General features: G+C 41.1%; 1 protein-coding gene across 4 annotated transcripts in view; it reads right to left on the reverse strand.

The window, feature by feature from the left end:
- LOC146785770 (phospholipid scramblase 1-like) overlaps positions 1-18109 on the reverse strand; it is a 420799-nt gene that overhangs the window by 315234 nt on the left and 87456 nt on the right. For all 4 annotated transcript variants that reach the window (XM_085635025.1, XM_085635026.1, XM_085635027.1 and 1 more), the window contains one exon: positions 4949-5053. In XM_085635025.1, the coding sequence (XP_085491151.1) occupies positions 4949-5053 (105 nt within the window). The remainder of the gene's footprint in view (positions 1-4948; positions 5054-18109) is intronic.

The following is an 18109-nucleotide window of genomic DNA, read 5'->3' on the forward strand; positions in this document are numbered from 1 at the left end:
CTGGTTTGCTACATTGGGCCAAGATAGTGTCTTCCCTTACTTATCACGGTAACCAGACCCAGGTTAGAAAAACAAAATATTAAGAGCTAGGGTGGGATGTAATTCAATCTATTCATCCCGCCCACATAGGATTAGGGTGCAGAATAATAGTGGTCTTTGCCCCTTGGAAGCTAAATGTACCCTTTTACGCATATTCTTATGGACTGAGACTTTTAGCTTGCAAATTGAATCAAGTTTTTAAGACCTCTTTTTTAAATGTGATGCTTTCCATAGGAACAAAGTGGTGGAGTTAGTCTGAGATGCGTTATTTAGATGTGGCAGTTGGGATTGCTCGGTTTTTACGATTTACAAAAATTTAATGAAATGGTTTGGGGGGGTGGGGTAGCCAGGAGGAGGGTTCTTTTAAAGGTTAAATGTCTAAATAAACTTGTTTTTGAACCAGAATCAGCTCCTCCAAAGAGATTTGCTGCCAATTCCTTTCATTTAGTACCTTCGAGCAAACACACAAGAATCTGCTGAGACACAATCTTGCAGTGTCCTCAGTGCGCCATTTACTGAAAACAGAAAGCAAATGCTTTCCAGTGGGTTTTTGTAAATGACACAGGTCACCATTCAGCGATCTGTGCATAAACTATGCTCAGCCTGTGGTAGCCGATTTAGCTTAAAGAATGTGAATCACTAATGAATATATTCATTTGATACAGAATTCGACAACCACCACACTGAAAATAACTAACCCTACAGCATTCATTAAAAAAACCCCAAAAAAACCATACCCCTACCAAAGCCATAGCTGAAAACAGATGTTCAGCCTTAATGAATATTTATGACTTTTATGCTTCATTTCAACAGAGACTCAAATGTGTTTGCTGTTGCATGGAGATGCCCTGCTTACAAATGCAGAAACAATTGATGGACAGAATGCAGAACAAGATCATACATTCACCCCAGTACAGAGATCTGGGCCTAAATCCTTCGTTTTTTTTCTCACCATGCCATTCCAGCAATAGATAATTTGGGCGCGTGCACTCAAGTGCTCAGGTTTAAGGACTAGATCCAGCTACTTTCTGCCAAGATGTCCCTCATGAAATCGATCTAAAATCTATTCCAAGAGATTAACCTAGCAGCACTTGCCGAGCTTTTGAGATGTACCAAGGTCAAGATCCAAACACCAGCCAATACAATGTGTGCCAGATCATTACATCCACCATAACAGATTGTTTATTACAGCTGTGATTTTCTGTGCCGCAGGCTACAAGTCCTTCTTCAAGGATATTCATGAAAAATATAGACAATAAAATCACACTGCTGCTGGACGTGTAAACCTACTAGTGGAGACTCTGGAAAGAGATGATTCAGTTTTCTGAGAAAACATGGCTACTCTGTTCCAATAAATCATTAGAGGTCCTTCGTGAAAAGCTGGTAACAAACTACATGGACAAACAAAGCGGAAATGTCTACTGCATCAGTGCGGCAATCCCAGCTGTAGTTGAACCAACACAGTCCTCCTCCTGAGAATGCTACAGATGCCATGAATTCACAAACACGTGCAACAACAAAACTCCGTTTTACAACACATACATCCCAGTGTAACAGATGCCAATGTTACCGTAAATGTCACTCTGGAAGCATTCAACCTTAGTGTTACTAAAACTTGCAACAGTATCAGGCTTGTAAAAACTGAAAAGAATAGGACAATTCATAAGAAGTACTTGCTAATCCAACTGGTCTGGCTTGAATGTGCCAACACATGCACACACAGGCATGTACAACTGTGCACAAACTATTAAAATGTGCCTCTGTACAACCTGTCGCTTTGTGTACAACCTGTGTCTGCGCCCTATTTTTATTCACAAGCTTGTGGTGCTGCATGACAATCACTGCAAGCTTTGGAATGAAAAACAGCCCTATGAGGTAGAAGAATAAAAAAAAAAAAAAAAAAACAGAAAAAGGAGGTACAGAGACAGACTGCAAAGAAATGTGGCGCACATAGTTTGCAATGATAATGTTGCACAAACACAGCCACCCTATTGGGTTTGCCAACGCTCGTTTACTATTTAAATCATTTAAGAGTTTAACGAGGCAGAAGTGCATATTGTGTGACTGGGAATAATGGTCATTTTTTATTTTAGTACATAACAAGTGACTCCATTTTAATGAATATAAATGAATTGTTCACATTAAAAGGCTTTTTCAAAGGTTAAACCATAGCATCCATTTTGCAATGCAGGTGGTGAAACGGTCTTCTCTTTTGGTGGGAGGAAAATCGTGTATAATGGCCACAAACTCATGCTGCGGAGCAGAGGTCTTATTTTAGAAAAACGAACCAAACATTGGTCAAGAGCTGGAAGAATCTGAATGTAAATTAACTAAACACAGTAAGTTTTACATTTCACCTTCTCCAATTTGACTGTATGGAGAACAATGCAATTGATTTACATTGGATAGCTTTACACCCTGAGGCGTTGTGTGGGAGGCATTACATGGAGAGTAAGTAGCAGAATGTTAATGTATGGAAACAACATAGGTGTAGAATGAAACAAAGGGAAGGACAGCCTTTCTTTTTATAATAAGGCCACTCGATTTTGCAGAAGTGGAGGACCTAAATTCATGCCACATGGTAACACTCAATTATGGTGGATTTATTTAATGCAAGATCTGTCTCCAATTGAATTTCCATCCTTTCTGCTGTCTAGCCTTTAAGCAAGCAGTGAATATAGAAAATGACAGCACCAAATCCACTTTGCTTCTGATGGTCTTCCCCACTACACTTTAACTCATATCCCCTTCCTTACAGAGAAACAAACCATGAACATTACAATTGCACCACAGCTCACATTTAGCACCTTGCAGGCAGCAATTCCAGAAACCTCACTCCTACAGACATACCTTCAGAAGTGAATGTGCAACCTTGACCAGTAATGCTCTGATGTTTTTGATATAACATACCCATAAAGTCACTCAATATTTTTATTTTTTTTGTCATACAGTAGTATAAATTGTATCAACAGGTCATGCCTACTTGCGCGAGTTTCTTTAGGGATCCTGAGTGTTGCATTTTTTTTTACATCTATTTTACTAATTTGCGAGCCATGCATGTGGCTTGAAACCGCTTGTTAATGTGTTCTTACTGTCCATATGTGATCAAGTGTTTCACAAACACAAAGCCTCAGGATCCTGGGCCAGATGTACAAAGGTTTTTTGCGAGAGAAAATGGTTTTTAGACCCGTTTGCGCCCACAAAAAAAACCTGTGGCCCATGTACTAATCCTATTTTGCAAGTCGCAAGTCAAGGGCCAAGGGCGTCCCTTCATAATAGCGACTCCTAAAGCTATGTAAGAATGCTTTGCGACCCCAATTGCGGTTGCAAAACACTCGCAGTTGACCACCCTTCTTAGAAGGGTGGTAAAGCACTCCCAAATGGGAAGGGGTCCACAGGGGACCCCTTCCCATTTGTGAATGCATGCACAAATATTTAAGGGCAGGCAGTGGTCCCAGTGACCACTGCCTGCCCTTAAAAAATGAAATTGAAAAGTTTCATTTTTATTTTTTAAATGTATCCCGTTTTCCTTAATTAAAACGGGCTGCATTTAAAAAAGAAAAAAACTGCTTTATTTAAAAGCAGTCCCAGACATGGAGGTCTGCTGACCCGAGCAGGCCACCATCCCTGGGAGTGCTAGCCGTTCCCAATGGGGTTGCAACTTGCGACAGCCTCATTAATATGCATGAGGCATGTAATTTACGACCCAATTGGGAATCGCAAACAGTGTCTCAGACACTGTTGTGCATTTCAATTAGCGAGTCGCAAATTGTGAGTCGCAAATGCAACGCAATTTGCGACTCGATAATTGGCAGGTGATTACCAAGTATTTTTCCCCGAGGCGTGAATCATTTTCTATCCTTCTAGGTTGTGTCGCTATTCTCGTAAGGTGTGAGGTCTTCTCATATTCCCTACACATTGCCCCATGAGTAATTTCGTGAACCATGTTCAGTGGTTTGCGATCTCACAGGGATAAATACAAGGGAAAATAACTTCCTTAACCATGCAATAAGAAACATTCAACTTTCTAGCCATCCAAACTGGACCATAAGCCTCAAAGGTGGGCAAATAATGAGATTTGATATTCAAAAATGTAGTTCATGAGGTGGTTTACAAAGAGCTATCTTCATTAATACCTTGTGCTCTAGGAATTGGGACATTTTGCATTTCAAAGTCCTCAAACATCACTGAACAGTTGCACAAAATCAGAACACACCTATTGCTGGCCAAGTTTTTTGTCATCCAATGTTTAGTGTAGTCTGGGAAGAGAAGCAGTTATTGCTCTATTAATCAATATGGGGAATTCAAAAACCTCTTTTTGACAACACCCCATGCATCACCAGACGAATCAACAAAATCAATTAAATAGTAAAATGCAGGTGAATGGACTGAGTTTGTACCAAATGTCATGAAGATTCGTAAAACTGATTTAAAGAAATGCAAGACAGACATTTAATATAGCCTTATAGCCCACCGTAGCAGGATATACCAGCCAATAAAGGCCCGCTCCAGCGTTAAAGGCCCAAGCAGAAGGCGAGGGCCTTTAATAAGGGAGTGGGACTTTGATGGCAGGTATAGCCTAACTACAGAGGGCTATAAGGCTATTGGAACATTCTGCCAACTAGAGGGCAGAATGTTCCAACAAATAAAACATAGGCTTCTCGGAGTTCGAGGGGGTTTAAATCCCCTCGGGCACTGAGAGGCCTTTGTAAAACAACATTGGAATGTTGCTTTGTGGGCTTTTACCGGCCCATAGAAGCTTGGAGCACTCCATTGTATTCAATGGAGTGCTCCACAGTCCAATGTTCTAATATGAAATAGACCTAGCATCACTTCCATTGCCAGCAGAAAATGTAAATAAACACTCCCATAGAAACTTTCATTGCATCTCCTAGATCATCTTTAATACCTTGATACATTCCAGGGGGGTATGGTTGATATCCTTGGGGAACTTGACCACCTGGGTAATATTGTCCTCCGGGCCCATAATTGGGAACATCAGATGCTTTAATACCTGCAAAAGAGGAAAAATAAGTTATTAATTACTAAAAAGATGCATCACAAACTTATCCCTTCATAATTATGTACAAACACAATTGTGTTATTCCCTATGAAAAGGTGCAAAACTGGTTACATTTTGAGATGTGATAGAGCGCAACGTTGACCTTTTACTTGTAGGGGTGCAATATAACCATGGTTAGTCCGTATCCACGTATAATCTGTAGTTTTATTACCATTATGGTATTAGAATGTAAATTGTAATAACGTATATGTGAAGTGCTAGATATTTTCTTCATGTAATCAAGGAATTAATGTAGTTGTAGGTGTTTAGATGAATCATAGAAGTGTGAAGTGTATTCAGGACTAATGAACTTTTCATATAAACGCTCATATGTGTGTATAATAATGACTCACATATGCTTGTATTTTAAATGTGTGCACTGTTCATATGTTTGCCAAATTTTATAGGCTTACTTTCGTGTCTCCCTGTTCGCTCTTTAAATTGAAACAGTTCATTAGGGTTTGTGCGTCTGTGGAATATTTTTCTTTTCACGTCTGTTGCAGGTGCAGGATTTTGTACTAGTTAGTTAAAATAACGTCTTTGTTTCAGGAGTTAGCTAGACATAGGGAGGAGAGGGTGCCTTTGAACAAGCAGAGTGGATGATGAAGGAGGATGTTCCCGTGTCTTGAAAGGTCTGGGAACCAAGGTCATCAAGCATTAGTTTGGATGTTTCATTACTTCATGGAAAGTTACCTACAAGGCAGAGCTCAACTGGACGTGGCGAACAAGTGATGTAATTGGGGGTGTGATTTTCGACTTTTGTATCGGGAATATGGACAGAGCCCGAGGGACTTCTGCCTTATCTGGAGAGAGGAGAGCATCTTAGAACAAGCTCTATAGCTTTACGCTACTCAACCCATTCAACTTGAGTGAGCTTCTTAGGAAGTCTTCACATGGCGATACCTTTTGGGAGCTTGCCTGGGGAATGCCAATCAGAGATGTCATAATTGAAGTTGTGTAGGGACAGATGATGATTCTGCTTAGTAACCACCAATGAAGGCGGCTCCGGATGTAGTTTCTATAATCATTTGTGTCTTGAGTTTGGAATTAGTTATTCTGTGCATGCTGCACAGCTTAAATTGTAATTGTAGGTTTGGTTTGGTATTAGTGCCCATGCATCTTTACACTCATCTTGAGGTGTTTATATATGTCCAACTGTTCTTGGCTTTATAATAAATATATAAAAATTTGGATTAGGAGTCTGTGTTCCTTTGGGGTCATTGGAAATGGTAAAGTATAATTGACTAATGATTTTCCTCCCCTCCACACTTGCAAAGCAGGCAAGCCAGGGGTTACCGAGTAAGTCTAGAACGTGGAACCCGGCTCCAACAGGCGTTATGTGCACCTGTCCTGTGTGCCAAAGCCTCATGTATCCTTTTTGAACGTGGACAACTTTGTGATAATCTCAGAGTTGTGGGACTGGATCAAACAGGATTTTTAAAGTGCGGCTAATGTCACAATAGGATATCCAGGTGCTTTCAGAACCCAGAGGCTTATTGGAACAGCCAGGTCATGAGGGCCATTTGGAATTCTGGAAGTGAGGTGATGGTCCGCAGGTGCATGGAGTGGCTGTTCCAGGACTTTGCTGTGATGTGCAAGAAGGAGCGTCTTCCACTTCTGATTTGGTAGAAGCGGGGAGTATGGGCAAGTGAAAGGGAGGTGGAGAGTAGTCTTCTTGATGGTAGGTGGAAGTTCAAGCAGTAGTTAATGTAGGCAGGTCCTTGGTTGAATAGAGCCTTGTGTGCATGAGTCAGCAGCTTGAATTTGCATCTCTTCTGTATGAGGAACCAGTGGAGTTTCCAGAGGTGGGTTGTGATGTGGGTTTGTCGAGGAAGCCGGAGTATGAGTCTGGCTACGACATTCTGTGCAGTCTGAAGTCTCTGTAGACGGTGTGTGGTGATTCCTATGTAGAGGGCAGTGCCATAGTCCAGTCGGCTGGTGATGAGGGCTTGTGTCACTCTGTGTCTCATGTGTAGGAGTAGCCTGAAGATCTTACATAGCATTCGCAGAGTGAGAAAGCAGGCGAAGGAGACAGCATTGATCTGCCATTTCATGGTGAGCTTGACAATGATGATTCAGAGGTTTCAGGCATGGTTGGAGGAAGTGGGTGCAGGACCTAGGTCTGATGGCCACCAGGAGTGGTTCTGCTGCAGATCGGCGCATATAAATTCTCCCTACTTCCACGGACAGAGTAAACCTACAGTCGCACGCACATACACTCATCATACGCTAGGGCCCATCACACTAACATGCATATCCGTTACTCTATCCACACTGTATATATGAGCGAAACCCATACCAATCTGCATCCAGTGCGAGGTCAATGTGACCATAGAGATATGTCCTGAGTCATGATTTAAAACACAAGAAATACATTCGGAACTCAATAAATGACAAAGAAATAACCACCCGACACTGATATTCAAACAAAGATCATTTTTTATCTAAATTAGTTCAATGAAAGTCAATCAATAGCAAGATCATTATTCTCATAATTACCTATTCTAGCTAAATGGGTCAGGACAGGTCTCTCAGTAAAGTCTCCCGAGTGGCCGTCCTCTCGATCAGCATCGATCCTCACGAACATAGGTTCAGGAAGAAGTGGCCTTAGACCCTCTCTAGTCTAACATTATTTATAACAAAACTAACAAAATAAAAGTAACAAACAAACTCTGAACGTCCGTTGAGCCGCTGAGCAGAGCGAGCAGGAAAGGATGTTGTCTGGCAACATTTAGAAAACCTCCGCTCAGAAAAATCACAAAAATAAAAACACGGAAGAAGGAAACTTGAGTTTAGGAAGCGATACATTCATGAATGCTCTTCCTTGGTACCATAGCGAAGCCACCGCAGGTTTATCTTAGTTCATTGTGGCTTTATTATTTTCCAAGGGCAATTGGAAGCATGCCCGGAGCTGCTGTCCTCACGGAAACTTTTAAATCAGACAGAGGCTGTGGTCAGGTGACTTCCAACCATGTTCAGCAAGGCCTCTCGTCACATCTCAATCACTCGAGCGCAGGCTGTAAATAGCAGCCATCTTGGTTTAGGCCAAAACGGACCATCTTAATTAAAAGAAACACAAAACAACGTTACCACATCATAATGATTATACAGTGTTAATCCCCACTAATACCCGTATGTGTATGTATTTACCTAGCCGTCTGCAACACAAGGAAGCATTATAGCACGTTATTTTAAAAGCGCAAACACAAAACAAATAGCATCTTGCGACACTTATTTAATTAAACTGCACACCAACTTAGTTCACGTATTAATTAAGCAACATAAATGCTTTCCCACGTGTAATTTCTCTTATTAATAATGTTGATTAGTCAAGACCTTAAACAAAAACTAATAATTAGTAATTATAAATCAGTAATTTTAATCATAACATATAGACGAAACTGGAACTTAAAACTCAATACATTTTCAACAGAAAACTCTGCTCCAGCAATCCCCCCTTTGGTGATATATTATCACCACAAAAACCAACCCAAAAAAAAAAAAAAATTTAGTCCCAATTTTTAGGAGAAATTGAAAATGTCTTTTATGACACAACATCAAACACCAGACTCCCTCTCATCATCCCTCTTCGATTCCAAGTAAACACTCTCCCTCAATTCTTCTAATTCTATTTCTTGTGGGTCTCTTTTTGACCTTTTTTGTTTCTTTTCAGTATTACCTCTAATTATTCTCTTTTTCCCTCCCCTGTTATTACAACACAAACACCCCAATCTTAGTATCAATAAAGCAATAATTACACATGTCAATGGAAATAATATTCTACCAATAATTGTACTACCTATCTTAGCAATAAAACTCTTAACAGCAACTATCTTATAAGCTATTTTAGTCCAAATACTTTCAGCTTCCAGTGGTACTAATTCTTCATGCAAATCAGTAATATTTTTGATATAGACCTTTAGATCTTTGCTTTCGTCAGGAATGTAAGTGCAACAATGTTGAACTTTCAGCATTCCACAGACTCCACCCTCCTTGGCCAATAAAATATCAAGGGCAAGTCGATTTTGCATAGACATGGCACGTACGGCAATCATCTCCGTATTTAGCAAAAGAAACCCTCCAGCGGTACTTGTCGATAAGCGATCCACCACTGTTGACAGTTTCCGAATTCCATATGCATTTAAAGAAATTCCCACTGCGGGAATTAAAGCTCCAAAAATATCACCCACAATTTCTGACCAAGTTTCTCTCTTAAATCGTGTTAGTAAATTAATGTGTTCTACATCTTCTATCCTATCTATATGAAAAATCTTTGGAAAGACCAGGCCCACATAACACGTGCCATACCAATGGTCAGGCAACTTGTAATAAGCCTTGTTCCCACAAACATAATACACTCCTGGGAAAACTGGATCTTCTCCACCTTTAAAACCCCATCCTGTTGCAATGAAGTATGTATCATGACACTCACTAGTCCCAACAAAATACCTATCATATTGGGATTTCTTTCTGGTAATGCATAGTTTACCCTTCTGTGGTGCATCTAAAGCCAAAGTTGGACTGGCCCCATTCCTCAATTCCTTTCCCATCTCAATATCCCAAATTGTCTCACTCATTTTATATTTCCCTGCCTTTTCATGCATGCTCATTCTCCTTTCCTCTACCATGTCTAGGAAAGCCTTTTCTTCTTCTTTCAAACTGCAAGTTAAATTGTTTCTAAAAATGTAATCTAATGTTAATTCTTCTTTCTCAATAAAAATCTCACCAAAAATGTTAGCTTCTTTAGCTGGATTCAGCTTTTTATTCATAGGCAATTGCCCAAAAATGTTATCTTTGTTAGACATCTCATAATCTATTTTCCCTAACAAATAAAAAACACTACTTAACACACTACATGAAATTCCATACGTAGCTGGTAAATGGTGATAAGTAACACCTTCTGAAACGGATGCAGGTAATTGCATACAGACGTAGCAATCCCTAACTTCCATTGTCTTTACGTATTCGTACAACAACTTTGAAAAAACATTGCTAGAAAAATCATTAATTGACCTATCTTTATGTATGTAAATGTTACTAATTCTAGTTGGAACTACTTTCTGTGAACTCTTCTCTACATTGGTCACATTCTCAGTATGTATTCCAAAAGTATCTATTGTAACTCTAAAAGTAACTAGTAAAGCTAGTACACCCCATAATAGCATTAATAATCCAGTACAGCAGCAGCACATTCTACACCATCTTTTCAAGAAGGCACATCTACTTTGATTATTTTCTGTGTTAGCCATTTTACTACTTTGGCAGTGTCTTTTGACTTAGCCTCTTCTACTCCACTACTGAAATTCTAGAACACTAGATTATTTCAAACAGCTAATTTCAGACTTTCTTCTTTTCACTTTTCTCCAAGTGACTCCTTTAGTTCACTCAATTTGGATTTTCATCACTTTTCACTTCTTCTTCAGCAACATCGAATTGTATCAGATCTTCAACAACATCCTGAGCATCCGACTCTTCTCCAATGTCAGTCAAGATAACTTTCAGGATTCCAACAGTTTTCTCCTCAACCACTTCTCGTATGGTCCCCTCTGGATTTCCTTGACTTTCTGTCTCTTCACCTTCAGACAGTGCCACGTACGTCCATTCCGGTGACCTATACTTCTGGTTAGGTTTTCTGATTCTCTTGAACTCTTCCGGTTCTTTTGTGACCTTCTGTTGATCACTCTTTGCTTGATTCTGACTAGACACCTCGTTCACCTGTTCAGCTTTCAATGAATTTGCTCGTGTCAGTCTGTACCTCAGTCTCTTTATTCTGTTAGGCCAAAGATCTCCTCTTACAACCCTCTTTGGTCTCACTTCTTTATTATTTCTTTCTCCAATCCAAGTTCTCTTTCTCAGAACTCGACCCTCTGATTTCTGATTCTCACTCTCATCTGATTCTGTTTCATTTGCCTCCTGTTCTTCAACAATTTTCTTTTGCTCCACAGTCTTTTCCACCACCGATTGAGATTTCCCTATTTCTGTCCCTCCTCGGGTCTCCGACACGCAATCTTCTTGCTGTCTACTTGTCCCTTCACCTAGCTTATTAGGAATGTTCCCTACACCTCCTCGGGGGTCTTCCACAATCTGTCCCTCTCTAACTTCTTCTGACCCTGCTTCTTCAGGTGTAATCTCAAGTGGATTTTCAACCTCTTCATCTGATTCAGCTGTAATCTCTGTGGAATTGCTCTTTTCTCCTCTTTCTTTTCCACTGCTTGTTGGAACTTCAGGCACTCTTACAGAATCCGATCTCTCCTCTGAGACTCTCAATGTTTCTCTTGAAGCCTCTCTTGGAAAGAAAAAAGAATCACCTGACTCTCTTTCTCCTTCACCCCTTTCAGGATTCTTTTTTCTTCTCACTGGTTCAGTTTCTGCATCATCACTGGAATCTGACTCTTCAAAATACTCTTTACCAGTCCCATCCTTTGGATTTGGAACTCTCAGAGTATGACTTGCATGCACCCAGTTTTTCACACCAGCACACTTTACTGCAGTCGTTGTAGTCAGAATAACTTGTCTTGGCCTTCCCCACCTTGGAACCAAGCAATTTTTTCTTCTGTGTACTTTAATCCTCACCCAGTCTCCTGGACTCAGATCATGAGCTTGCTTCTTTTCAAGTGTAGTAGCGTCTTCTCCAACCTGGTGAAACACAGAATGAACTGCGTCAGCCAGGCCTTTACAGTAATCCAAAATCATGTCATCAGTTATTGTCATCAACTTATTGACAGGCACAAATGCATGTCTCATTACACATCCCATTAATATTTCATGTGGACTCAACCCTGTGGTTCTATCTGGAGTAGACCTAATAGTCATTAGCACTAGAGGCAAGACATCAGGCCATTTCATTCCAGTGGCTAAACACATCTTACCAATTCGGTTTTTGATTGTGCCATTCATCTGCTCAACAACACCAGAAGCCTCTGGTCTGTATGCACAATGTAGCTTCTGCTGTATGCTCAATGCTTCACAAATTAAACCCATGAGCTCATTGTAGAAGTGTCCACCTCTGTCAGACTCAATTGTCACTGGGAACCCGTACCTAGGAATCAACTCTCTTAACAGTAACTTTGCCACTGTTATTCCATCATTTCTCCTAGTCGGATAGGCCTCCACCCATCTTGAGAACAAACAGACTACCACTAGAACATACCTCAATCTATTCACTTGGGGCATTTCAATGAAATCTATTTGCATTCTGGTAAAATGACCTCCTTCTCTGCCTATTGTTCCTAGGCTCACCACTGTCTTTTTCCCAGTATTGAACTGCTGACAAATCAAGCATCTCTGACAGATGCTCTCTGCAATCAGCCTGAACTTTGCATTGTACCAGGTTTGTTTGAAGGACCTAATCATCGCATCCCTCCCCAGATGTCCCTGGCCATGATACATTCTTGCCATTGTCGACAGCATGGAATTGGGCATGACTGGTCTACCATCTCTATAGATCCAAACATGATCTGTCTCTCTTGGGGCACAACCTGCCTTAATCCAATCTCTCATTTCCTCATCTCCTGCCTCATCCTGCAACTGTTTCACTTCATCCCACGTTTCTAGGACATTAGTAAACATCACAGAACAAAAAGACATCTCCCTTTCTCGTGCCCTATTAATCGAATGATTGTTCTTTGCACAATACTGTGCTATGTCATTGGCAAAACGATTACCAAGAGTAACAAAATCATCTCCTTGTCCATGAGCAGCACACTTTACAACTGCTAGTTCTTTAGGCAGCTGTATCGCCTCAAGCAACTTCCCAATCACTTCAGCATTCTTTATTGGAGTCCCACTCGACGTCAAGAAACCTCTCTGTAGCCAAAGTTGGCCAAAATCATGAACGACTCCAAATCCGTACTGACTATCAGTCATCACAGTCACTCTCAGATTCTTCCCAATTTTGCAAGCTTTCGTCAATGCCACCAATTCAGCCACTTGAGCAGATCTTACTCCTTTCAAAGGCGAAGCTTCCATAACTTCTGAAACCTTGCACACCGCATATGCTGCACTCAGCACACCATCATCAGTCCTTAGACATGATCCATCCACAAACAGCACATGATCACTTTCAGGTAATGGCAAATCTCTTATGTCTGGTCTTGGTTTTGTACAATAGTCAAGCACATCCAAACAATCATCATCAACATCATCTCCCACATTCACATTTTCAGCATCTGGTAACAACGTTGCTGGATTCACATTCACACATCTCTCAAGAGTCACATTTGATGCTCCCAGAATGATTTTCTCATATTTAGTCAGCCGACTATGTGACATGTACTGAGTTCTGCTTCTTGTCAAAAGAATTGCCACATCATGAGGTACGAATACCCTTACAGGATATCCCATTATTATACCCTCACTCTGTTCCAAGCTTCTGCATGTAGCAGCTACCGCTTTCAGGCAACCTGGCAAACCCACAGCTACGGGGTCAAGTATCGATGAGAAGTACGCAATTGGCCTTCTCAGTTGTCCATGTTTCTGAATTAACACTGAAAGTGCACATCCATTTCTCTCACTGCGGTATAATTCAAACTCTTTCTCATAGTCTGGCATTCCCAAAGCAGGGGCTTCACACATTCTGCTCTTCAACTCCTCAAATGCTGCCATTTGTTCTCCATCCAATTCCAATGGGTCTCTCACCTCACTTTTAGTCAATTTAATCAGTGGCTTTGCTATCAGGGAGAAATTACTTATCCACTGACGACAATAACCCACCATCCCTAGAAACATCCTCACTTCTCTCTGGGTCATCGGGGCTCTCATTCCTCTGATAATTTTAATCCTGTCATCGGTCACTTTTCTCAGACCCTTTTCAATATTGTGTCCAAGATAATGCACCTCTTTCTTGCAAAATTGCAATTTAGCTGGAGATACCTTTAACCCTCCATCTGCCAGATGATTCAGTAAAGCTATGGTATCTATTTCACAAGCTTCACGTGTCTTCGATGCCACAAGTAAGTCATCGATGTACTGCACTAGTACTGAGCTTTCAGGCATGATTAAACTCTTCAATGATTTCTTCAATAACTGATTGAATATCAATGGACTCTCTGTATACCCCTGTGGGATACGACACCATGCTAAAATACGCTGTCCAAACCGAAATGCAAAAATCGGCTGGCTGTCATGATGCAATGGAATTGAAAAGAAAGCATGACACAAATCAATTACCGTTTACCACTCAGCATCATGAGGAATCTGATACAAAATCACTGAAGGATTTGGCACAATGGGACAACATGCCACCACAATTTTATTAACTTTTCTCAAATCTTGTACAATCCTGAACTTTCCATTAGGTTTCTTTAGCCCCATTATCGGTGAATTACACGGGCTACTCAGTAACTCTCTCAAAACACCCTGTTGAATCATCTTGTCAATTATAGGAGTTATTCCCTCAATTATTTCTGGTGTCAATCTGTACTGAGGAATATTAGGATAAACAATCCCCTCTTTCACTGAAATCTTCACTGGTTCTACATTATTCATCAATCCCACATCTTCTCCAGTAAAATCCCAAACCGCTGTTTTCACTGTGTGTCTCAACTCCTGAGGCAAATCATCTGGATTAAACACTGCATATGTACCAACAATCTCACTCTCTCTATTATCTAGAGTCATCCTGTACAAAACATCTTCATCTGGTGTCTCAAAAGCTATTCCATCTGGAGTACAAAAAATTGTGCAGTTCATCTTACACAATAAGTCCCTACCTAACAAGTTCACTGGACTAGTGTCACAGACTACAAACCTGTGCATGTCTGAGAATTTCCCTATTCTTACCTTTACTGGTTCGGTAAGACGAGTCTTAATCTGTGTATTGGCTACACCAACCACTTGGATTGCTTCGTCCGAGAGAGGAAGATTTCTAATATCTGCTGACCTGACAGTTGATCTCGTCGCTCCTGTGTCTACCAAAAAAGTAACACTCTCCCCATTTATTTTCCCATCTACAAATGGTCCTGCCTGGTCTATTTCTAGAGTTGCACCAAGTATGCACTCTTCCTCCTCTCTTCGGCACCGTCAATAGTCCCCTTCAGACTCACTCCCCTCATTTTTTAACCAGTACTGCTGTACCGGGTTTGAACGTCTCGGTTTGTTTACCTGCTCATCATTGTAGAATCCCGAGTCCTGGTTATACTTTTGGGACCCTCTATTCTGCGGCAAGGGCGGTTTTGGCTCTTGACTCTGCTGTCTGACAACCTTCTGCTGTTGCTGCTGATGATTACACCCCTCGTTCTGCACCTGTTGATTCAAGGTTTTATTCTCATTACTCACTAATGGTGGATTGGTACACTCGGATCTCCAATGCCCCAATTGTCCACAGTTGTGACAAGGGAACTTCTTCTTTGCTTCTTCTAGATTCCCCTTTCCATTTCCTGCATATCTAGGCCTATTTCCTGGATTATTTGCCTGTTCCACCAACTGTGCTTCTTGTCTTTCAGCAACTTTCACCTGTGCCCACATTGCTTTTTCTTTCAACTTTCTCTGTTTTGCCTCAATCTCATCACTGAAATATTTTGCATGTCTCAAGATTTCATCAATCTTTTTACTCTGCCAATCAACTGTATGCTCACGTATTCTTTCGCTGATTTCAGGTCTCAAGCCATATACAAATCTGTATACAAAATGACTCAAATCCTTATCACCCAGGTGTTCATCTCCACTGAACTATTTAAAAGCCAGTATCAGCCTTTCATAAAAAGCATGAACTGATTCTTTCGTTTCCTGATGTGTTCGATCTATCTTAACCCAGTCTGTCTCTTTCGGGGGTACTTTATTTTTCAGGAACACAATAACCTGATCATATTTTTTCATCACCTCTGGATCTGGTGCTCCTGTTTTCGGATCTCTTGGATACTCCTTAGCAGGCCAATCTACAACTATTTTACACTCTGCCCACAAGTCTGCCGGAACAATTATATCAAACAGACTATTCAGGTCAATCCACAGCACTTTTGACAATTTCACAAACCTGTCTACCTGCCTATACCACTGGACGGGCTTTTCTCTCAGTCGAGGAAAATCATTCGTAAATGACAAAATATCCTGTCTAGTCCATGGGACATGTACATATCCTCCTCCAGGAATCTCTCTCACAGGATAAGCATCCACTGTTTTCTCTTTTTCTCTCATAGGGAAAGCTGAGTAAGTCCTGTCCACTGAATCTTCCCTTTTCTTGTACCATCTATCCTTCCACCTTTCCACATCACCCCATTTTCGCAATAAGGCAATCATTTCCTTAATCTGTCCTGTTCTGCCAGCACCATTTAAATTCTCAATATCCTTATCAGTGAAATCCACCCTGTAAGGCTTCTGCAAATCTTTCACCTTATCCATGTCAACTCCTTGTTCACTCGCTATTGCTCTTAACCTGTCATGTGTACTCTTAGCCCTCCAGGTGATACTCTTGCACATGAATAATAACTCTCCATCATGATGATTTTTCAGTATATCTGTAGGAATTGTTCCTGCAATAAGCTCCTCCAATTCTATACGTAACCTGGCTACATCAATTGCTTGTGAATCTTTATCCTTCTTTTGAAGAACTTTCAACCAATCATTCAAATCCTCAGCTGTTATTTCAGTAGACTTTTTCACTGCACCCACTTGTTCTGCCATCCTCTGTGGTTCCAAAATCGTTCCTCCCAACCAACCAGTATTCAATCCTGAATTAGGCTGTACATCTGATCCTCCACTACATGTGTCATGTCTCGACTGTCTCAAATTATTTTCTCCTGTCCTCATTCTTGATTCCTCCAAAGTGCAAGTACCAACCAAACCATTTCCAACATAGGGAACTGTCAAACCATTCTCACCCATTCTTTGCTTATCAAAAATAGGCACAACCGGACCTATGGTTACAGGCACTGTAACAGCTTCCAGATTTTTCGTCAGCTCTCTAATTTTCTCAGTCAGCTCAGATGTGGTTCTGGCTAATTCTCTTGTTTTCTCGTCACTGACTCGATTCTCTCTCTCCCGCTCTCTCTCTCTTTCCCTTTCCGTGAAAGAGCTACCACTTTTCAAATCAGGTGTCATAACCTCAGTTTTAACAATTCGCAAAGTATCTCTTATGGGAGTAGCAACTGGCGTGCTCTCTTCTGGTTCTGGTCTATATGGAGGTGGTCTCTTGTAAATCATATCATCTAAGACCTCATCCTCATAATCATTAGCCCCATACCTTCTCACTTCTGCATCAGGCACCTTTCCTGTACCCTTCCTCTCTTCCTTCTCGTCAACTGTCCTCATAGGATATAATCCCTCTGACATACTAGCATCTCGCCATCTCCTCATTCGATCATGATGAGTTTCACGATCATATTTCCTCCCAAAAATATACCTATAATTGCCTCCACTCCTCTGCTTTTCTCGCTCATGCACCTCATCTTCCCATTCCACCAACGCCTCGAACTGTGTCGGCCTTGGTCTAGGCTCTAGACACATCATTTTTTCCCTTAAATTTCTCAACACGGCCAGATTAAATGAACCATGTTCCGGGAACGCTAAAACACCATCCTCCTTAGTGTACTTAGCCCAGTTGTCTAACCATATACAGGTATGATACCCATATTTCGCAACCATGAAGGATGCAGGAGTTCTTGTCGGAGGTAGCAATTCACCTTCTCTAGTTATTATGTTTTTATCCTTGTCGAACCATCTTTTAATTTTACGGAACAAGGATTTCTTCTTCTTTTCCTCAGGTTGGTAATACATCTTAACGTTTACCAATATTCCCTAGTCCCTTCCGCAACTGTACAATCTCTTGTCCAATAACAGTGCGACTCACACCAACGCACCAATCCTGGAGCGTCTATGTCACCCTGTACTCCTTCCAATCCCTGCGCGGCTCACACCAACGCACCAATCCCAGCGCGAGCACTGTTCTGTTCCACTACCCAATCACAGCGCGGTCTGTATGACGTCAGTAGTCGCTGCAGTCGCTTCTACTCTGTCTCCTGTCACTCGTCTACCCCTCCTTTACAAAGCCTTCTCAGTAGACTGCGTTTCAAA

This window comes from Triturus cristatus, chromosome 11 (genome assembly GCF_964204655.1).
Source record: "Triturus cristatus chromosome 11, aTriCri1.1, whole genome shotgun sequence".
NCBI classification, from domain to species: Eukaryota; Metazoa; Chordata; class Amphibia; order Caudata; family Salamandridae; genus Triturus; species Triturus cristatus.